This window comes from Camelus dromedarius, chromosome 25 (assembly GCF_036321535.1).
Source record: "Camelus dromedarius isolate mCamDro1 chromosome 25, mCamDro1.pat, whole genome shotgun sequence".
NCBI classification, from domain to species: domain Eukaryota; kingdom Metazoa; phylum Chordata; class Mammalia; order Artiodactyla; family Camelidae; genus Camelus; species Camelus dromedarius.
In genome coordinates, this window is record NC_087460.1 from 15713178 (window position 1) to 15737162 (window position 23985).

The 23985-nt window shown below is 38.3% G+C and overlaps 1 protein-coding gene across 1 annotated transcript in view; it reads left to right on the forward strand.

The window, feature by feature from the left end:
- Window positions 1–648: 648 nt before the first annotated feature.
- IRAG2 (inositol 1,4,5-triphosphate receptor associated 2) overlaps window positions 649–23985 on the forward strand; it is a 73401-nt gene continuing 50064 nt past the window's right edge. The window contains exons 1-12 of the mRNA XM_010993004.3: window positions 649–737; window positions 2634–2792; window positions 4889–5006; window positions 7627–7677; window positions 10672–10749; window positions 12979–13035; window positions 14468–14527; window positions 14632–14696; window positions 15512–15611; window positions 17333–17467; window positions 18229–18330; window positions 19314–19477. Coding sequence (XP_010991306.2) covers window positions 664–737; window positions 2634–2792; window positions 4889–5006; window positions 7627–7677; window positions 10672–10749; window positions 12979–13035; window positions 14468–14527; window positions 14632–14696; window positions 15512–15611; window positions 17333–17467; window positions 18229–18330; window positions 19314–19477 — 1163 coding nt within the window. The 5' untranslated portion in view covers window positions 649–663. The remainder of the gene's footprint in view (window positions 738–2633; window positions 2793–4888; window positions 5007–7626; window positions 7678–10671; window positions 10750–12978; window positions 13036–14467; window positions 14528–14631; window positions 14697–15511; window positions 15612–17332; window positions 17468–18228; window positions 18331–19313; window positions 19478–23985) is intronic.

Below are 23985 nucleotides of genomic sequence, written 5' to 3' on the forward strand. Positions count from 1 at the left end.
TCCCTAAATTTCAGGAGTAAAATGCTTTAAGTACAACTAGGTTCCACTGGGTTTTCCGTGAGAAAGAGAGCATAAGACCATCCATGTATCCCAAAGTATTGGCTGTTCATGTCTTTTCCTTCCCAATTCTTTAAAGGTGGTGGTCTTGCTACCTTCCTGAGTGTCCCCTTATCACTTCAAACTACGTCAACTGATCCACTGAGACCTCCTATCCCCGAATCGTAGCTTCTGTACATCACCTCCTATTTCTGTGAACACATTTTCTTTTTCATTTAAAAAGTTTGTGGAAGGTGGAGGTGATGCCTTCTGTTTCTCTTCCAGTACCCTATCTAAGCACAGTGTTGGGTTCCAAGTAGTTGCTGAATGAATAGATGGTTTTAAAATTCAGAAAGAACTGAACAAGAAAGTACAGAGCACATCTGAAAAATTAGCTCAGCTTTGGTTTGGCAGAGAGGCCGAGCTCATTGGTTTTGTTTTTTGGCTGCAGGGAAGGAGTGACTCGTGGATCATGCAGCGGAATTGATGATTCTGCTTTTGAACAGGACAGCATAAAATCAGGCCGAGGAAGTATGTGTGTGTTTCTTCGGGATTGTTCTGCCACTCTCTTGCGGTTTGGGGAACTGGATTTCTCATAAAAACTCTCTTGTATGTCTTTCAGTTAAGATGACCACAGATTCAACAGATTTTGCATCACGGAGCTTCGAGGCTTTGGGTGGAGACGTGTCTAATCAAGTCTTGTAAGCATTCTTTACTTGTAAGGCTTTCTCAAGTGCCTCAACTTTTCTTTTTTATGTTTGATTTATTTCATAGATCTACATATTTTATTTACGATACAGTCGCTTAGCTCTGTGTGTGTGTGTGTGTGTGTGTGTGGTAGTGCTAATGTAATTTATTAACTCTTAACTATTCTATCCCAATTGCATTAGAAGTAGTTTTACTAAGAACACAAATGATAGGAAATGAGTATGACATACATTAACATTTTCTCCCTCATGAAACCCTTCTTCTTTAGCTTCATATGTTTTCCCTGGAAAACAAGTTCTATTTAAAGTAGAGTTATGACATTCACCTTAAGCACTTTGAGGGATTTTTTCTTTCCAAATTTATTAAAACCTCAAGTTAGAGATAAATGATGTTTCAGGTCAATAGGTTAAAAGGCCTACACTTGAGGGGAGGGGGTATAGCTCAGTGGTAGAGCACTTGCTTAGCATGCAGGAGGTCCTGGGTTCAGCCCCCAGTACCTCTGCTAATAAATGAATGAATGAATAAGTAAACAAACCTAATTACCCTCCCAAACAAACAAAAACAACAGAAAGACCTACATTTGGTTTACCTCCTAATCCAGACTTCAAACTATATCCCTGCATTGGCCTAGGTATCATTGGCCTGGATTGTCATTCTCTCTCCTTCCCAAGCTTTGTTTATTTTTGTTCTGTTTTTTTTTTTTTTTTTTAATTGAAGTATAGTTGATTTACAACATTGTTAGTTTCTGGTGTACAGCAAAGTGATTCAGTTATACACATATATACACATAGTCTTTTTCATATTCTTTTCCATTATGGTTTATTACAGGATATTGAATAAAGTTTCTTGTGCTATACAGTAGGACCTTGCTGCTGATCTATTTTATATATAGTGTGTATTTGTTAACCCAAAATTCCTATTTTATCCCTCCCCAACCTCCCTTTCCCTTTTGGTAACCATTAGTTTGTTTTTTATGTCTGTGAGTGTTCCTGTTTTGTAAATAAGTTCATTTGTGTCATATGTTAGATTCCACATATAAGTGAAATCATGATATTTGTCTTTATCTGACTTACTTCATTTAGTTTGATCATGTCTAGGTCCATGGGGGATTATTTTTAAAGCACTTCTTTAATAGATGCTTTGCGATAGGACTGAGAAAAGCTGTCTTCTGCTAAATGTGAGTTCTAGAAACTAAGGCGAGGTGACTCTGCCTCTCACTTATTTTACCTTTGCAAATTCAGATTTATCCATGCAAAAAGATGGACTAGGAGTCATGTGCCCAACCTGGGCTAAGCACGGGGATAAGATGACAAAGAGGAAGATGAGGCCTGAGACTCCATGACACATGCAGTCTGGACTCTCAAGAGGCTTATGATCAAATGTTGGGGGCAGGAGTGATACTCACAAACATTATCAAGCTGTAGAAAATGTTAGGAAAGGTGAGCCCTAAATTGTGGGCCCCAGGCTACACGCATAAGACTCTAGGAATTGTTTCCTAGTTAAAGGCCTAATAAAACCTGCCAAGATATCTTGACTGAAAGAGTACAGTGTCAATTTATTTTGAGATTTTCCATAACCCGGGCAGAAACAGGAATTCTTCAGTGTGGATGGAGGTGGATGTTGGGTGCGAACTGGGAAGGAGAAACGAAAGCTGTAGAAATTGACTTCACAAGTGGCAGATGCTGAATATCTGGCAGTTTTGGAAAAATCTTTGAGGCTGTTTTAATAAAGCTTGGAAAAATATCGTGTGAATGAACTACATTTATGAGGATGAATGAAGACAAAGTAGAAAATCGCACAGGAATATTTAAGCCTTAACCATATGTCTTATTCTGGTTGGGAGGGATTAGAGATTAGAAGAGTATTCTCAGTCATTCTTTCACCTGCAGAGAGGTGTCTGATTTGATTACCTATGTAACAGACCTGCATTTCAACAAGCAGAAATTGGAGGAGGAAAATAATAAGTTTAAATTGGCATTAGAAACCTTGGAAGAAGCTAACAGCCAGTTATCTCAGGACTGCACTGAATTGCACCTTCAGATAAAAAGGTGAGACGTGGTGGGGATACTGTGTGCTGGGAGCTTTCAGTTCTTTTTCCTTTTTTTTTTTTAAATAAATCTGTTTTTTTTAATTGAGATATAATACACATTGCATAAAATTCACCCTTTTAAAGTATACAGTTAATGCAGTGTTTTTTGGTGTATTCACAAGGTCATACAACCATCACCATGATCCAATTCCAGAACATTTTCATCACTCCAAAAAGAAATCCAATACTGATTAGCAGTCATTCCCCATTTCCCCTTCCCTCGGCCCCTGACAATCACTAATCTACTTCCTATCTCTATGGATTTGCCTATCCTGGGCATTTTCATATAAGTGGAATCATACAATGTGTGACCTTTGTGTCTGGCTTCTTTCACTTAGCACAAAATTTTCCAAGCTCTTCTATGTTTTAGTATATATCACTGCTTCATTCTTTTTATGGCCAAGTAATATTCCATTGTATGGATATACCTCATTTTGGACATTTGAGTTAGTTCCACTTTTTAACTCTTATGAATACTGCTGCTACGAACATTTGTGTACATGTTTTTGTGTGGCTATATGTTTTCGGTTTTCTTGCATGTTTACCTAGGAGTGGAATTCCTGGGTGGTAACCTATACTTAGCATTTTGAGGAACTGCCAAACTGTTTTCCAAAGCAGCTACACCATTTTACCTTCTTACCAGCAATGTTTGTTAGCAATGATGTTCTCTGTGTCACTCAAGTCTCTGTGTAAGACCAATATGCCTATGGGTCCAGTGTGAATCCATCCAAACATTCTGTGGTTCTGGATAACTCTTACTGTATGAAAAGTCCCATGCTAAGTATTATGAGAAATTCGTCGATGAGTCAGGTTTAAAATGTGCCCTCAGGGTACCTATACCCTAGAAGGATGATACAAAAATTCATGATCCGCAGCAGGTGCCACTCCAGCAGGAAGGCCCTTCTTAATTGCCAGTCTGACCACATCATGCCCCTGCTTTAAACATTTCAATGAATCCCTTTTATATTCGGGATAAAATCCAAATTCCTTCATCTGGTTTGCGAAGGCCTTCATGGTGGAGCTCTGATGCCTCATCTCTACTTCCCATTTTCCCCTCTAGGCTCCAACAATATCTGACTGCTTGTAGTTCCTCACTGAGCTTCTGTCTTCTACTCCTCTGTCCCCCTCTTCTCTCCTTCTCATTATCTGAGCTATCTCCCTTTTACACAGTGTCTACAGAACTTGGGTTCCCACCAACCTGGGTTCCTGTTATGCTGTATGGCAACTATAATTGTCTGTTGACCTTACTAGACTATAAACTCTAGGAGGGAGGCATTCTCATGACTGGGTTCACTTTTGTCTTATTCAGTGTCTAGTGTAATGACTGGCACACAGGTGGAACTCAATAGTTATTGGTTGAATAGTCAATGTAATTTCCTAGTAAGGAAAAAAACTTACTTTCTTCAAGATCCTGCTCAGGAAAGTTTATGATCTTTGAGGAGTACAGATAGATAAATCTATGATATGGATTATTAGAATAGTAGGTTTCCTTTTGTTGGACATTTAGTTAGTTTGCAATGCTTCATTATTGTAAATAATGCTGTAAAAAATGACTTAAATAAAAATATATCATATAGAGACTCTTTGTAACTGTTTAATTGTCATCTCCTTCACTAGTATGTAACCTCTCTACAGGCAAGCACCACGTCTCTTTCGTCCAACATCTTGGGTCCTCTTGCAGGGTGCACCGCCTGAATGTGGTAGTATTCAATAAATATCTGTGGAATTGCATTAGGTAATATTAAATCCTATTAGTGGAAGGAAAGAACCACGTGATTCAGCCAATGATGGATTTCGAAGGGAGGCTCCAAACCTTTATCTTCAGGAATATGTTGGTTTCCTTCTATCCTTTTTCTCCCACCATGCTCCACCCGAAACCCTTCCTTTTCCAAGGACTGTGAAAGATCTTGGGTATATTTTTACTATTGTTGGCATCTGGTTTGAGTTTTTCAGTGGTTTTCAACTTGGGTCCAAAAATAGCCTGTGGCTGTACTTAGTATCTTTGACGGTTATATTTGAGGTTTTGCTCATTGCTTTCTCCCCCCACCCCCGCAGTGCCCACCAGGCTATTATGAGAACAAATCTGTTAAAAGAAGAACTGGAGGAACTGAAAATTTGTATGAGCGCCTCAGAAGAGCAGAAGACCATGGTTATAGCCCAGAACAAACAATTAGTAAGTCATCCAACTACTTTGAAATTGGCATATAGTTTACATCCCTGCAATGCAACAGAGTTTATTTGGCGGTAAAAATCAGAAATCGGTAGGCTGATGAATGAATTGGTAACACCTTAGAAAAGTAAAGGCAGGTAGGATAAAACAAACTCTGTTTTTCTTTTCAACCAGGATTAAAATTCTTTACAAATGACTTGGTCTTATTCACAATGGTTTGAGAAGATCTCTGAGTATCTCCTGAAGTTAATAGGTGAAATCATAAATATCTGATGTTAAAACCACTTAGATTTTTCCAAAAAAATCTTCCCTGTCAAACTTTCAGCTTTTTCTCTGGTTTAAAAAAAGATCCATTTTCTCAGTACTTACAGATTACTAATAAGCTCCATAAATCAGTCCTTACAGTAAATAAACACATGCTTGTCATTTTTGGAGCAAAATGTTACTTAAACTAAGCTTCAGCTCAACTGCCAGAGAATTAATTATTTTTTGTTGAGAATGTTAAACTAGTATCTAGAACTTTAGTAATAATCTTCAAAATTCTGGTATAGTCCAGGAATATTGTAGCGTTGCTAACCATGGTGGGCCAAGCTGAAAACCATTCAGACAAATCGTTTATTTTTAGGTCTGTAAGTCATCAGGAGACTTGGATTCCAGGCCTGTGTCTCTCACTCGTGACCACCTACAACCAACACAGCTTAGCTTAGCTCTTGCCTCAAAAGGAAAATGTGGGGACTAGACTCACTGAGGGTCAGCTGACTCTGCATTACGGGAAAGACTCGATCTGGGGACTGCTGAGGAGCTTCTGCGCGGAAGCCGTGTAGAGACATGATCAGGAGCTCAGCCTTGGGAGTCAGGCTGCCAGCTTCCAAGCTCTGACTCTCAGGGCTGCGTAACTTTACGCAATCCATGTTACCTCTCCAAGCCTCAGTGTCCTCCTATGAGAAATGGGCATGGATAATATTACCTCCCTTAGGGCTGGGAGGGTGAAATGAGTGAATACATGCAAAGCAGTCAGTGCCCTCTTGCCTCTGAGAGCTTGATGTTAGCGTCTACTGTTCAAGTGCAGGGTCCTGTACAGTCTTCATCTTTTGTACTTTACAAAAGTAAAAGTGTTTTACAATTTCAAAAGAATTTTTAATGTTTCTCCTCATTGATCATCATAGACATCCTGTGAGGCAGAAACAGAAGTTGCTGCCCTTTTTTGTTGTGGTTTTTGTTGTTAAAAGGACTTCACTGGGATAGAGAGAAAACCAGATAACCTTCCAGTCATAAAATTCAAATGACTCACTGCCCCCTTCAATCTCCTACTCTTCCAGCTTGTGTGTGTGTGTGGAGGGGGGGCTCCTGCTCCCCTACATGGCAGTCTATTTTTTTTTTTTATTTGAAGTATAGTCAGTTGCAGTGTGTCCATTTCTGGTTACAGCATAATGTTTCAGTCATACATACACATACATCTATTTGTTTTCATATTCTTTTTCACTATAGATTACAAGATATTGAATATAGTTCCCTGTGCTGTACAGAAGAAATTTGTTTTTTTAATCTATTTTATATATAGCAGTTAGTATTTGCACATCTCGAACTCCCAATTTATCCCTTCCCACCCCCTTTCCCCCCGTAACCATAAGTTTGTTTACTATGTCTGTGAGTCTGTTTCTGTTTTGTAGATGAGTTCATTTGTGTCAGAAGTTGCTATTCTTTATTTTTTAAAAAGTAATAGAGTTAGGGTAAAGTTTAGAGATGTTTTGATTATTCAGTCAGTTGTCTCATAACTGGTAGAACGAGAAGTGAACTCAGGTCTTCTGATTCCAACTACCCCAGCCTGAGAGGGTCTCCCTTTTATTTTTATACTATAAAGGTAATAACTGTTCACACTATAAAAATAAGGACATTTTTAGGGGGATAGAGGGTAGGCACATGCCTAGCATTCACGAGGTGAGGGGTTTGATCCCCAGTACATCAGTTAAAGTAAAAATAAATTAATAAATAAACCTAATACCCCCTCCAAAACAACAACAACAACAACAAAAAGTAAGCAAATGCATATTGACAAAGGAAAATAAAATCCCACAATATTTTTACCCTACCTAGCCATAAGATTTACTGTAAACATTTTGGCACGTATCCTGTCCTAAAATACTTTTTATTCTGATGGCTCTCAATCTGTGGCTCTTAATTATAAAACAGTTTTTGATAATCCTATGTTCTGATAATGTTGAATCTGGGAATAGTCACAACTTCAAGTAGAAAGCTAGAGGTCTGTGTGATTTCAAAGTGCTGTTCAATTAGATGAGTTCACACTATGTCGTAAGTGGATAGCGGTAAAGTAGCAGGGAAAAAGGCCAGGCTGTTCTTTTTTTTTTCCTTCTTTTTTTCATCTTTCCTTCCCTGTCATAGTTAGATTGAGTCAAGAAGAGTGACTGCTCCCAGATCCCAAGAAACTGGAAACCAAAGGCTTACCCCGTATGGAGAATATGTTCAGACTAGGCTCGTTTGTGCTGTGTCAGTGGCGTGTTTAAGGTTGATAGAAGAAGAAAATGTTGGTAGCCTTGGAAAAAAATATGTGATTTTTCATAAACTTCTCGAATACTTTTTAATTACTTTTCTCTTAATAAATAAGGAGACAGAAAACCGGGCTCTGATTCTTAAGATTCGGATTCTCCAAGAAGAGGTATGTTGAAATCGTTAAATGGGCTCAGGTAAACATACGGAAATCATACAGTCATGGTTCCTGACCCTGGCTTAAACAGAAATCATGTAGCTATTCAGGCTCCTGTGGGCCAGAGACCAGGTTGCTTTGTCAAATGACAATGGGAAACAGTAGACAGGATTTTCCTGTCTGGACAGAAGTATGTTATTACCTTTGTAATCATCCATGGAAGAAATGGAATTTAAAATTCTGATTTGAGATGAAATGAATTTAACCCATATAAGAAGTATACGAACCAAGAAGGAAAGTGTAGACATTGTCTAATAATTTGCCATTATTATTCCACTGAGCTCGGTTGCAAAGGTCTTTAAGTCTAAGACCCGCATCTTAAATTCACTGAAAGTTTGACCTTGGAAAAGCCATTTATCTTTTGGGGGGTTAATAATAAATATTCCCTACAGTTATTTTACAAATTAAGATAATGCATGTGAGGTTATTTGGTTAACCATAAGGTACCTCATCCATGTTAGGAAATATTAGTAAAATCTGTAAAAAAAAAAAAAAGTCTATGCAACATATTTTAAGGAACAGAATTAAAGCATTGAAAGAACAAGTAGAAAATCTGCTAGTAAGTTACTATTTTGGAGGAAAAGTCTATAGGTACCGTCTGAATGTCAATCATTTTATGGGTTTTTTTCGGCTTTCTTTAAGTTTATTAGAAGTATTTATTAAGCTACAATGAACAGTCTGAAGAGTTATCCAAAATATCGTCATGAGTTGAAAAAAATCATAATGAGTTGAAAAGGAACAATTAAAGATTGGAAAGAAACTCCACATTGGATTCAGACATGTTTCCACTACAAGGCCAGGTGTCTGTGAAGCTAATGCTTTACAATTAAGCTCTCAGTGTGAAATATTTTCTCCTCATATTTAAGATGATTGACTGGCATCAAAGAATTGCACCCCTCCCCCCAATTTAGAATTGAGATAGAAGGAAGGAGACTTACAACCCTTCATCATGAGAGGGCATAATGCAAATTGTTGATTTACGTTGCAAAAGGCAAACTGATGTCACTACTAGCTACGATTCCTGTAGGAGGTAAAAATCTGATGCGTTGTGAAGAGTGACAACACAATGGTTTGGGTAGTTGTTCACTTTGTGTATTATATACACAGTCATTGGGAGACAGAGCCCATTCTAGGTGGTGAGGATGCAAGCTTATGCAAAATAGCCCATGTGGAACTGGCACGTGAGATGGTGATTAGTGCCACAGAGAAAAGAAGACCAGAATGCAGAACTGGGGTGGTGGTGGTGGGGAGTGTGCAATTTAAACTAGGGTGGTAGGGAAAGTAGAATGGTGAAGTTACTCATTTTGTTAAAAACTGGAAAGGAAGAACGTTCCAGGCAGAAGAAACAGCAGCTCCAAGACCTCTGGCTGTAGCTTGCCTGCTGTTTTTGAGGGACAGCAAAACCAGCATGGCTGGAGCTAGGGAACAGGTATCATGAGATGCTGCAAAGAGCTGCGGGGACCCAGACCCACAGGGTCTCATATAGGCATTGTTTGGACCCTGGCTTTTATGCTGAGTGAGATGGGAGCTGCTGGACAGTTTTGAGCAGAGGAGTAACATCGTCTAATTTCAGTTTTACCATGGCAGCTCTGAATGCTGGGTTTAGAATCTACTGCAGTGGGGCAGGGGAAGAAGCGAGGGGACCAGTTAGGAGGCCCTTGTAATTATTCAGGCAAAAGCTGCTGGAGGCTTAGAAATGAAGCAGGAACAAAAGAGGTAGAGAAGTGTTCAGCTCGGTAAGTGCTTCATAATATAGCCAAAGGTATTTACTATATATCCAAGTCAGATGAAAAATTCACTTCTGATTGCTTCTAATGTCTCAGTGAAATACAGAGCAAAGTCATTGGCGGAGAGTGAGGATGTTGGTGGAGGTATTGGAAGTTCAAGGAGAGAGAAGGAATGAAATCAGTCAGGAGTTGGCAAACTTTTTGTAAAGGACCTGATAGTAAATATTTTTAGGCTTGCCTGGCTTTTGTCACAACCACTCACTTCTGCCACTGCAGTGTGAAAGCAACCATGGACAGTATGACAACAAATGGGCTCAGCCGTGTTCTAATAAAACTTTATTTACAAAACCAGGTGGTCAGCTAGAGCTGGCCTGTGGGGCTGAAGTGGGGAAGTGGGTATAGTTTGCAAACTCTTGATTTAAGCAAATAGCCATGTGAATGGACTAGGATTATATATGATCAGCAGTAAACATTGAGGTTAAAGGTTACAAATGTAATATGTGACCTGTTGGTTTATTTGTATTTTTCTTTTAATATGTATGCTTCTCTCTTAAAAATCTTTTTTAATTCAAATATGGTTGATTTACAAGATATTTTTTCTTCAACAATGTTTATCTGAAAGGGAGCTGGCATGGGGTGGGTGGCAAGCTGAAGTTAAGAAAATACGCAAAAGTAGGGAAGAGCCAAGGGCATTGAGGGGACGTGGAAGAGAGTGATTACAGTGATTGACCATGGAAGAATTTAAGCTGAGTCAAGATGGGACTGAGTTCACAGGAAGGTGGAAGGTGGAAGGTGGAATGTGGAAGGATAATGAGACGGTATTAGGGTCAATGGATGGAAGGCTCCAGTGGGGACTGAAGGTTTGCTGGTGTGCAAAGAAGTAGTCTGGAAGGGCAAGAAGTCATGGTAGAAGAGTGAGATGCTTGCACTTAAGGTGATGGAGGGGTCTCAGTTGCTGGTAATGACCAGCCTGAAGATGACTGGGGAGTGAGTGGCCGAGGTGGACTGGAAAATAAGAAGGGATTACCGAGAGCATTCCTGGATGATCGTGTTAAAAGGATCATGTTATTTTTGGACAAAGTCTAAAATTTTGTCCCTTAGTTTAAAATGGATTATAATGTCGATGATGAAAATACCACTTCCTAAAAAAGATTTTGTGATGTCCTTTTATTTTTCCTTTTTGGTCTGAATCTAAGAATACTATCTTATTTTACATTAGAATGCTAAGAACATTATGGATATATATAAATTGGAAGAGAAGATTGAGGAATTATCTAAAACTGAGAATGAGCACCAAGTAAGCACTTCTCAAATACTGGTAAAATATTTTCTTACATCAAACGAATATTACTCTGTAATGTTGTATATGACTCCTTGACACAATAACCTTTGGTTATAAACTTTGAAATTTGTACTTCTCTAGATGTCTGAGTTACATAAAAGACAGTTTCTATTTTAGTAATGTAACAGCTTTACTGATATATAATACACATGCCATTAAATTCACCCACTTAAAGTCTACAGCACAGTGGTTTTCAGTATATTCAGAGTTGTACAACCATCACCAAAACCAATTTTAAAATACTTTTATCATCCAAAAAGAAATCCCTTTAGCAGTCACTCCCCATTCCTTCCTTACCCCAGATAACCACTAATCTGCTTTCTGTCCCCATAGATTTACCTATTCTGGACATTTCATTTAAATGGAATCATATACATTATGTGGTCTATTGTGACTGGCTTCTTTCACTGAGCATGTTTCAAAGTTCATCCCTGTTGTAGCATATATCATCACTTTATTTCTTTTTATTGCTGAATGATTTTCCATTGGATGGATGTAACACATTTTGTTTATCCATTCATCAGTTGATGGACATTTGAGCTGTTCCTGCTTTTTTTGCTATTACGAATAGCACTGTGAATATTCATGTACTAGTTTTTGTGTGGACATATGTTTTAATTTCTCTTGAGTATATACCTAGGGGTGGAATTACTGAATCATATGACAACTCTATATTTAACCTTTTGAGAAACTGCCAGACTTTTTCCCGAAGTAGCTGCACCATTTTACATTTCCTGTAATATGCTGTACATGAGGGTTCAAAATTCTCCACATCCTTGCCAACACTTGTTATTATTTATCCTTGTGTATAGTGGCAATTTCTAATTTAACAGTATCTGATTTTGTAAATCCCTAAGTTAGGGAAGATTTTGTAACTTCTTAATGCAGAAAATGAAGAGAGATGGGGAAAAAAAAATCTATCCTTGATCGAATCATTTAAAAAATGATTATATAGCACCTAAAAAGTCTATTTTCGTATATTTTTGGGTTATATCTGCCATACATTCTTATCAGGAAATAGAAGGCAACTATTATTAGTTGTTTAACTCAGGAATTTGTGTCATGCTTATTGTCATTGCTAATGATTTATTTGAACAATGCTTTTGTTGTAGGATATATTTGAAATGATGTGCTGAAATTTTATGTCTGTGTGTGGAATTCTCAGGTTTCCTAGCGGAACCCCAATTCCATGTGTGTATGTACATATACATATATTACAGCAGTTATAATTTAGACAGTAAAATTAGTTTTATTCTAAGGATGGCTGTTTTGGAAAACACAACTGTTATAAACTAGTGGAAAGATCAAGAAGACATGGATTCAAATCCTGTCTTCTCGACTTAAAAGCTTTATAACTTCAAGCAAGTAGTTAACCTCTTTAAATCTCAATTTTCTCATCTACTGGATGGGTATGAGATTTTCTGCCTCATCCACAAGCTTGTTGGAAACTCAGACGAGATGATTATGTGAAAATATCTTTAAAACGATAAAGGGACATCAAATATATATGATTCTGATGATGATTCTGATTGTGCTGATGATTTTTCCAGGTTTTCCATTCAATCAATATATGGTTTTTATCAATTACATCCTATTTAGAAGTCCATGCCAACAAGCTTGCTTTTGGTTTGAATAAACTGATAAATCCTTAATAGTTACTTTGCTAAAAGAAATGTTGAACATTTTTAAACTGTATTTTTTAACATTTTTTATTGATTTATAATCATTTTATAATATTGTGTCAAATTCCAGTGTAGAGCACAATTTTTCAGTTATTCATGAACATATATATATTCATTGTCATATTCCATGTGGAGTCTGTGTTCATGTCCTACCTAGATTTTCATCTCACCAAAAAAATGAAGACGCCCTACATCCTCTTATGTGAAGGGCTATTGGCTGGAGGTGGAGATTCAGATTCGAAGTTCCGTTCTGTCACTTACTGGATGTGACATTGTGCAAGTCTCTGGATAGTGCTGAGCTTCGATTTCCTTCCTGGTAGAGTGAGGTCAATGACCCCAGCCTCAAGGGTTGTTGTAAGGCTAATGGGAATGTTCTTTATAAAGTGAAAAACACATGCACGTTAAAGGTGCTTCAGAAACATGTCTCCCTGTCTCCCTATGTGACACCGTCCTTTACCAAAGCGGAGTCCAAACAGCCTTCCCTAAATTTGTCTCTTTCCAGATGCAGTTACACACATATGAGAACACTTTGCTTCATAAAGATGCAAGTTTGCAGAAGGTGGGTACCGTCTCTTCCCATGAAAGCCTGTGGGATTCACTAGCTCTCTCCAAATCATAAGGGAAGGAGATGGTCATTCGTGTAACTTCACCCCTTTTAAAACATCTGATTCTAATATTCTGTCACAAGACCTTATTTATAAGAGCAAAAATGTTCTGAATGAAAAATACTGACTTCTCCATCTGGAATAAGTTTTAATATATCCTCCTTAAATTCTAGTGGTATTCATTCCTTTATTCAATACATAATAGTGTTCCAGTTTACCAGTCACTGGCTAGATAGTGTGATACCATTTTAAATCATAACAACACAAACAAGTGGGCAGCCATTCATTTTTAGGGAAGAAGAATATATCCCAGATTATTTTCTACTTAGTTTGATGGATTGATTCGATAGATAGATATTATTCTATTCATCCTTGTATCCTGTGGTCATAGCCTATCTGGAAATAAAGTTTGCCAGCTACAGAGATGCTGGTTTTGGTGGCTTTAAGAGATCCAGGAAGGACGCAGCCTAAGTTAATAAACTTCCACTTTCCAAGACAGGAAAGTGAAGGAAGAGCAGGATTTCTCTTCTTTTCCCTTCCCTGCAAGTTATGAAGTTTCAAAGGAGTCATTCACGGCTTGTGGACATTGATGGGGATACTGAATATTGTACCAGCATTCTCTCCTTATGGTGTGTGTTCTCATCCTCCGTGTAGTGACATTGTGGTAATGGTGGCTGCTCAGTTCCTCCGTAACTCTGGTCTCTCTGCCATTTTGCACTCCCGCCCAGCATTCCTGGGGTACTTCTCATGTGCCAGGCACCATGCTAGACATGGGATAAGCTGACCTCACTAGGTGTGGTCAGACACTGACCACACTCTCTGGTCTTGCAGTATAAAACTATGATTTTAACAGAGATGTGGTTTGAACTGGATAAAATTGGATGCTTTAATAATTGATTAGTCATTTGCAGGTAAAGTCTGATTTTTTCTTAAATGTATCATAACAATAAATATAATTTTGACTTGAATTTAAAAATTACCGGGGGAAGGTATAGCTCAAGTGGTAGAGTGCATGCTTAGCATGCATGAGGTCCTGGGTTCCATCCCCAGTACTGCCCTTAAAAGAAATAGTTAAATAAATAAACCTTATTACCTCCCTGCCAAAAAAACCTAAAAAAATAAAGAGAATTACCTTTCAGGGTGTGATTCCGTTGGACCAAGCAAACACAGAACATAACACCAGTCAGATATAGTTGCCTTGTTGACCCACACTTTTTGTATAATTTTAATCACAAACACAGACTAGTTCAGCTTTCAAATAATGAGATCAGTAGACGGTCTCATCTTTGAGCGTTTACAATTCTGTGGCTCAGACTGATGTCTAGTATATATGATTTGGTGAATTCATATATTTATTTGTTATTAATTCTCTCTCCCACTTTTCAGAAGGATTTGAGTATAGAAGAACTTAAGTCAACCATCATAGAACACGGACGCATTATTGAGGTATACCATAGTAATCTCACAACTCACAGGGCGGGATTATTAAACATAAATGTGAATGTCCCCCTGGAGTAGCACGTGCAGCCTAATGTTGTCTGTGGTTTCAGGGCTTACGAGGCGATAAAAACAGACTGGCTCATGAGTTACAGCGCTTGCAACAGGAGCTCATCATGTAAGTACAGAGCATCCCCTCACCAGCCTTCTCTCATGTGCCCCCACCCTACATTACTTAATGGAGCTGTAGGCAGTTCTTTGAATGTGCTGCATTCTTTTCTTCTGTAACTTTGTAGGTGATGTTTTTTTCTCTGCTTTTCTCCTAAGAGAATGAACTCCTTCACGAGATTTTGATCCCCCTCCCTCACTTTCCCTATACCTTGAGATTAAGTAATCCTTCTGAGTGCATGCAAGGCATGTTGTTCTTACCTCTTTCCTAACACACTTTCTTAACAATCGTTGGTTTCTGATGATGGTAGTATGCTAGTCCAGGAATTCCCAGGAGCCACTCAGGTAACGAAGATGAGAAAAGTCAGTGGGGTCAGTACCCACACTTACATTAGGGGAATGACAGTGAGAAAAGCACATTATCCAGATAAAGGTGGGGGGTGGGGGGCTACTCTGCTTCTCTCCAGATAATTGTTAACATCCAGTGGCCATATATTCTGATTTTTTAAGGAAAGCCAGAAATCTAGATTTTCAGTGAAAAGTTTAAAAATTCAACTATCGGCTCTAATTCTTAAAAAAAAAAAGTAGCTTACTTGTTTGCAACCACCTCGAGTCACTAGTTCATGCAGCCCCCGAAGGGAGGGCAGAGGCTACCTCTTATTCCCCTCTGTTATCCTAAGTACCTTCCTCAATCCTTGGCACACATGGGTGCTTACTGGCTGTTTGGTGATAAACTCTATTCTGGTGACTTAAAACATAATGTTGGAGACATACCTAACCACACTGGACTACTGGTTTTTATTTTTTTATTTTTATTTTTTCAAGAAATGGAATCCAGTTGACCGTTAATGGCGAGCGTAAGAATATCAACTCTGAAGGAGAGAAATCTTTACATTGTGAACTCATTCTTGCTCAGTCTGCAGAGGTAGGTAATTATCATCAAATGGAAGGCTTTAAAAAAAAAAAATCACCACGTGCAGTACTTTACTGTTAAGTGAAGGTCCATAGCTTGCTGGAAAGTTCCCATGACATTTTGAGGGAATCTGTTGATTAGTTTTTAGAAACGAAGTCTGAAGTCTCTTAGCCTGGAAGAATGGATGCTTTTCAAGTTATGGCTAAAACCTCTAGTGAGGCTCGAGCATGGGATTGTGGAAGTTCAGTGAATCTGGATTTAGAAGTCTTTATATTCTTAATATTTTTCAGGACAAACTGCCTGCACTGATTCCCCAGCCTGGGGTCTGAAAGTCAGCAAGTAGAGATCCATGAACCATTTGCAGTATTTCCCCACATCCCCAAAGTAAATGTATCTGCCAAAAGTAAAGATGCTCAGAAACAGCATGAAATGTCTTTGCTTTAGGATATAATTGTACCAATCCACACTAATGACACTGATCATTACATTCTGCACATAAATGAGCATTTTTATATGTTTTTGGCTAATTTCAAAATAGCAACAAGAATTATTGCCTTAAACTCTCCAGTTTGTTATGTAGACCCAATTCTTTATGACATGGTGGAAGCAGTCAAAAGCCTTCTTGGGGGCAAAATGTTGGGACCCGCCTTCCTACTGTATTTTCACTCCTTGGTACTTTCCAGTTTTGTGCTTGTTATGTTAGGAAATGTTTTATTAACAAATTGCTTTCTTTTATCACTTTGATGGTCTTTCCATGTTGGGTAGATGATGGATATGTCAGAATGTCCTCCTGTTGACAGCCATGGTATGAGCCTGAAAGGAGAGAATGTCCTTGGGGCAAATGCTGTTTGAATGTCTCCTGCCAAGGACACAGGGCAGCATATGTTGCCTTCACCTACGGCCGTCTCAGGCAGCCTTGAACATTCTGCTGAAGGGCTGTGCTTTCCCCACATTCTGTTTCAAATACTCATCATTTTTACTGTGTTTTTGAAACCAAGCCACACTGCCAGACTGAATGAAATGGCGGCAAATCTGCGGTGACAATGTGTTTTTATCCTCAGTCCTCTGAGACAGTAGCAACGCCGAGATGCCAGCCTGTGGACTTGTATAGTTCTGAACAGGGGTTAAAGAGCTGGCAAGTTCTGGCTATGAGGTTTGCCCCACTAGTGAAATGAGAAGTTTTTTGCCTTCTAATTGGAACCTGGAGTGAACTCTATGACCTTTGTCCAACAGAGAGCAAGAAGAATGTTAAATGTGTTGTTGTCATATATTGAAAATGTGACAGGAGACAAAGACTTTGAAAGAAGTATGAGAAAAAGGCTTCGTGAAACATCATCTGAGAGTTATTCTGTGAATAGAAGAGACACAAGAGAAACCAGTCTATTTTCAGTGGGATTTACCGAGCACCCTCCAACTCTGTGTGTGTGTGAATTTCTTTCCCTTCCCCTCTTTTCAAAAGATTAGAGCCAAAGCAGTTTATATCACCCGCATGTAAATGTTATCTACTGGACACATAAGATTCCTTAAGAATGAATAACTATTAAGTTGAAGCCATCCAAGAGAGAAAATGAAAACAGTTTTGGGGGCAAGGTAGGGAGGATTTCATAAGACTATTTAGAACTATTTGATGGGGATAATTACGTTGACCCATGGGCATCATTTTCATAAAATAAAAATAGTGCATGTTCTTTATTAGGATGACAGAGTTGTGGACATTTTGGTAATTGTTTCAGAACAATGAAACTGAGTGGCAGTGCAATTTAATCAGCTTGTCGTCTCTGGACGTGACGGTGGACCAAGAAATGCCACTGTTACTGGGAGAACTTGAGCAGCAGGGGGTGGAGTTCGCAGCTACGCTTCAGAAGCTGGTATTGTATAACACTGGTGTATCACGTGGTTTCACTGGGTGGGTGGGAACTTCTTCTGCAGCTAACTGACCTACAGCCTGTTTGCTGAGCACAGGCGAATCTGTGTTGAGACCCAGATTCATCTACTATGAAATGAGATTTTTCTCAAACCTTCCTGACGTGGATTTTCTATTCTAGGTCAATCAGGACTAAAAGGTTGACTGTTAGGGATGGATTGCTTGAGCTGATTTTTCTTACAGATTAATCTTTAGTATCAAAGGGCTGAAGACATGGTATCTATTGAACTGTTTCCTTTCTGCTAATGGCTAATACCATTATTTTGACTCTATTTTGACTTTTGATGGAAACTCTAGATGGTCAGAGAGAGCAGAGAACATTTTCATGTTGGTATTTCTAGTCCCTTTCACAGTACCCAGCATGTAGTAGGTAACATTTAGTTTGATTAATGAAAAATATCCATGAAAATGCTTGCTTCCTCCTGTTTGAGACGGAAATGAAACTGGGTAGATTTTATTCTGGAAAACAATTCTAGCTGTATGTATTCAGCATGCACAGAGCACCTGATAAGAATTAGCACCTGTCTACACATGGCAACATCCTAGGATAAAGGAAGGTCACCGGGTGGCATTAGATGACAAGGAACTCTCTCTGGTGGCTTCTGGAATTACCCATATAGAACTTTGTCTAAATTACTTCTTCTTATATAATAACACATGCCTTTCGCCTGAATTCCTGGTTGAAAATGTGGAACTCTTTTTCAGCATGAAGATGTTTCTGAAGTTGAAGCGCTCATTGGAAGTTCTCTACCGTGGGTAACTGATCCAGAAATTACTCTGAGAGAAAAGTGGGAGAACAAGCTTACTGTGAGTGTTCTATATTTTGAGATTTTCCTGCTTTTTCTTCTACTTTCTCAACCCAGGTAATACTTATTATACACAGGAGCACTTCTAAGTCTTTATTGCAGTGCTCTGATGTCTCAGTCTGATTATGTGTGTAGAGTATGTCCGGGGATGTGTATGGGTGAGAGTTAGAGGGTGATGATTAGATAAGAGTGTGTGAGTGTGAAGATATGTGTTGGAGAGACAAAGAATAAATAAGATGATTTAATTCAAGTGTATTTTATTTGGACCCTTGTGGGAACTGGCTAGTCTAACCTTGGATATTTTTTGGTCTAGCAAAATTCTCTAACTTTGATAGAATGGTTATTGTGCCAAAGAATCTTATTCCTGGGACTCTGACAATTTTATTATACCAGAAAGTAGCAGAACATTGGAAAAATGGGAATTTTTTAGGTAACTATTCAGTTTTGTTAGAAAGGAAGCGAATTAAAAGAAATCTCTAATTTATCCATCACTTAATGATCTCTGCTTCTTGACTGCCAGATGACTTCCTAACATCTGTCAGCCCCCTAAGTTAAGCTAAAGCAAGAAGTAAACTCTGAAAACTCTGGAATATTAATTTCCATCCTCTTGCCAAACTAACCTTTTTTAAAAGTTGCCTTTGGATATGCTGGTGAACAGATACTGATTTTACTGCATTTCCTAGTCCTATTCTGTTCTAAAGCAATCGTGATTATTGATAAAATGATCACTTATCTTAAGAAAAAGAAAACAAAGCTCAATTTTAGGCACATTATGGGTACCCAATATATAGTTGTTAAATTGAGATAATCAACCCACAGGATGATCAATCTTTAGGCAACCGAGAATCTGTTCAATTAGAAGTTTAGGGTCCAATAACAGTGAATGCTATTGAGATGGGAATGGCCACAGCATGTTACACTGCCTGCTATATCTTTATATTTAACGTTGGAATAGTGGAGTTTGTTCTGTGACTTTTCTTATAGGAATTCAAATCTATCATGGAGGAGAAACTAAATCTTTGCCTATTAATGCCGAGCAGCTTGAGAAACCACAAAGAATCACTTGATAAAGAGTTTGTCAAACTGATAGAGATTTTGAAGCAATTCAGGCTGGAATACTTTTATTTCAGAAAAGAATTTCTTTCCAGGTGATGATCATTTATATGTAAGAAACCCATGCTTTATATACGTAACATGTTTGTGATTGTGCCACGGCATTCAGTTTATTTTTTTTCTAGTTGTATGCGTTGATTTCAGATGACACTTTTTCAGGAAGACGTTTTGTCTGACAATGTTGAATTGTGAAATGGCAAGAAATTGACTTAAATATCCAAAATTGCAAGTAGTAAATTAAAAAACCCATGGAAACCCATGTAAAGAGTTTTTTCCCCTAGAGAAGGAGTTTGGAATCACAGAACATAGAATTCTTTTAACCAGAATGTCCCTTAGAGATTGTTTAGTAAAACCTCGTAATTTTACAGAGGACTGCAGCAAAAGGATGTAAAGTGAATTGATGAAGACCTGAGAGTTATTAATGGAAACATCTATGAATAGCTCTCTTGCTGGAAGGACTTGGTGCTGAGTCTGTTAACTCCTATCCTATTGGGCTTTGTGTTCCATCTTAGTATACAGTTTCAAGTAAAAGGAGTCACAGAGAATAGGAGGCTCTAAATGTAAAATAATTTGCAATCTTATCCTTCCTCTCACCTCGATTCTCATGTTTTTTTGGGGGGGTGGGGGGAACTCTTGAAATTTGTACACTGTAGACCACATATTGAACAGGCACAGAGATGATATCTTTTGTTAACCACCGTTTCTATAGCTGCTAATACGGTACTGAGCATCCCCTTAAGAAATGCTTCTTGAATGAATGAATGAGTGAACATCAGTGTATTCTGAATTTGAATAAAGTAAAAGAAAAAGATGCACTTAGAGGCCAAGGTTGCTTAAAGAAAATAGCAAGAAGGAACTATTTTTATTCCCCCCAAATAAGGGAACTAGATATCAGAGAGAGGTTAATGCCAGAAGGAACTATCGAGAAGATGATCTGTTTTCCCTAAGGGGCCGGGAGCCAGACTTCCCCGTAGCGGTAAAGATGTGGTTTAAGTAGATACGCCGCTTCCTTACACAGATACCATCTTCACAAAAGGGAACATGTAAATTCTTCTATTCAGCTACAAAGAACTATTAGGAGAGAAGCCTGCACTGGAGTCATCTCAGAGTAGGTGAATCTTCTGTGTTATCCTATTAGACACACAAACGGCCCAGCTGAATAACAGTAGGTGTGATTTGTCGAGAGCTCACTGTGTTCCGTATGACATGAGTTTATCTCTAGAGAGGTGTAGTAACTTGCCCAAGGTCACGCAGGTGGGATCAGGTACCAGCTTGGATCAGACTTAGGTATGTTCTACTTCAAAACCTATGTTCTTTTCAAGTGTTAATCCCCTATCATCTCCTTGTTAAAATCTAATGTAGTATTTATTAATAATAATCCTAGGAACCTAGCACTGGGTAAAATAATACTCATCAGTGTAAGGATGGCTTAGCTCCTGCCTTCTAAACATAGTTTAAAAGAGACAAAGCCATGTAGAGGCTACACACAAAGTGATTTGGCTTTGGGTCTTAACTATGAGTAAGAAAATGAGTGGAGTATCTTCTGGGGATGAGAGAGGTTTCTATGTTTAAATGAAGTAGGAAATATTTATTAAAGGGAAACTTTCAGGAGTTAGCTGTTTGCTGAGGAGGAGAAAACTTCCATTTTGGTGCAGTTCAGTGCTGAGGAATGGAAAGAATTGAGTGAGTCAATGAGACAAACAGTGTTCTTGGAGGACTTGGTGAGAAAAGCACGTCTTCACTGGTACATGGTTTTGTGCATCCCAGTGCCAGTTCTTTGCCAGCTTTCTTTTCTTTCCTAAATGCTAGGGAATTCTAGAAAATAGAACAGAAATTTCTACCTCCATCAGACTAACCTCTATTAAAGGACACAGACAATGTACAAACATATTATATAATATAATTCAGGCAGTAGTAAGTGATATGAAGAATCTTAAAGCAGGATAAGAAGACTGAGAATGACCAGGAGCAGAAGGACTTAATTTTAGAAAGAATGGTCTGGACAGGCCTATCTGAGGAATGGTAAATTGAGTAGATAGCTAAATGGAGTGAGAGAGCGAGCTATGTGATGATCTGGGGAGTGTTCTAGGCAGAGGAGATAGCTAATGCAAAGGCCCTGGGGTTGTAATGAGCTTGGGATGTTTGAGCAGCAGCAAGAGGCCAGCATGGCTGGGGTGGAGTGAGTGCTGGGCAGTGGTAGGAGATGAGGTTGGACAGATAGGCAGGGGTCAGGTCCAGAGCCTTGCAGTTCATGTTTAGGAATTGGGATTTTATTCTAAGTGGATCAGAAGCTACTGGAAGATTATAAGCCAAGAAGTAATATGACTTGTGTTTTGAAAAACCATCCTGGCTTCCAGGGAGAGAATTGTCTATATAGTGAAAGCAGTGAGAAGAGGTTTTTTTCAATAACAGATCACCAGTTAAAGATCCTGAAATCAATTTACTGGATTATGACCCATTTTTACAAATAAAATATAAAATATCAGAATACAACGCACATAGTAAGAGTAAGTAACATTTCATAAAGCTTTTGTTTCAGCTACATGTGTGTATGTGTGTGTGTGTATTTTGTTGAAATATAAAATATTTACTGGGTTATGATTTTAAAAAGCCACTGAGTTAGGTGCTATTTCAGTAGTCTAGGTGAGGGGTGTAATGTGAGCCAGGGTGATAGTTGTGAAGGTGATAAGAAGTGGTTGGATTCTAACTATATTTTAAGGCTAGATCAGATCTGACATACTAGTGAATTAGATGTGAGAATACAAGAAAGAGAGAAAGATCATCTCTGTAGATGACATGATCTTGTATATAGAAAACCCTAAAGACTCCACAAAAAACAGAACTAATAAACAAATTCAGTAAAGCTGCAACATACAAAATCAAGACAAAAAAATCCGTTACATTTCTATGCATTAACAATAAGCCATCTGGGCAGCAAGGGAAAAACAAAGAGTGAGTTACAAGGGAACCCCCATGAGGCTCTCAGCTGACTTCTCTGCACAAACACAAACACTACAGGCCAGAAGGGAGTGGCAAGATATAGTCAAAGTCCTGAATGAAAAAAAGATGCAGCCTAGGATACTCTATCCAGCAAGACTATCCTTTAGAATAGAAGGAGAGAGAAAGAACTTCACAGACAAGCAAAACTAAAAGAGTTTAGCAACACTAAACTCATGCTAAAAGAAATATTGAAAGGTCTACTCTAAATAGAAAAGAAGCAAGATGCTATAAAAATGAGAAACTCATAAGTGGAAAGGTTATAACTACCATGAATTAAAAATTGAATAAACACAAAACTGTAAAAGAAGACATCTAAATCATTAAGAGTGGGAGAGGGAAGCAAGGAAAGCCACTGTGGAAAACAGTATGGAGATTCCTCAAAAGACTAGGAATAGACCTACCATAGGACCCAGAAATCCCCCCCTGGGCATGTATCCAGAAGGAACCCTACTTCAAAATGACACCTGCACCCCAATGTTCATAGCAGCACTATTTACAATAGCCAAGACATGGAGACAGCCTGGGTGTCCATCAACAGATGACTGGATAAAGAAGATGTGGTATATTTATATAATGGAATACTATTCAGCCACAAAAACCGACAACATAACGCCATTTGCAGCAACATGGATGTTCCTGGAGAATGTCATTCTAAGTGAAGTAAGCCAGAAAGAGAAAGAAAAATATCATATGAGATCACTCATATGCGGAATCTAAAAAAACCCAAAAAACCAAAAAACCCCCACAACAACATAAATACAAAACAGAAACAGACTCATAGACATAGAATACAAAGTTGTGGTTACCAAGGGGGCAGTGGGTGGGAAGGGACAGACTGGATTTTAAAATGTAGAATAGATAAACAAGATTATACTGTATAGCACAGGGAAATATATACAAGATCTTGTGGTAGCTCACAGGGAAAAAAATGTGACAATGAATATATGTATGTTCATGTATAACTGAAAAATTGTGCTCTACACTGGAAGTTGACACAACATTGTAAAATGACTATTACTCAATAAAAAAAATGTTAAGACAAAAAACAATAAGCCATCTGAAAAGGAAACTGAGAAATTTATTTAAAGTAGTATCAAAAGAATAAAATTCTTAGGAAGAGCTTAATTAAGGAAATAAAGACATGTACACTGAAACTATAAAACAGTGCTGAAAGAAACTTTAAAAGATGCAAATTAATGGAAAGACAGCTTGTGTTCATGGATTAGAAGACTTAATATTGTTAAGATGTCTGTAATACCCGAAGCATTCTACAGATTCAGTGCAATTCCCATCAAAATTCAAATAGAATTTTATTTTACAATAATAAAAAAGAACAACCCCAAGAAAGAGCCAGGGTGAGGGACTATGATGAGTGCTCGTGTGCCAATTCAAACCATCGTCTTTGTTCTCAGTGCCCCCTTGGCATCTACAGGATCCCCAGTTTTGTCTGCAGACTGAGACAGGTGGATAGAAGCTAGTGTTTTGGGCAGTCCTCCGCAAAGTTGGAATGTTGGGAACAACAGCCCAGCTCTTTCTTGATCCA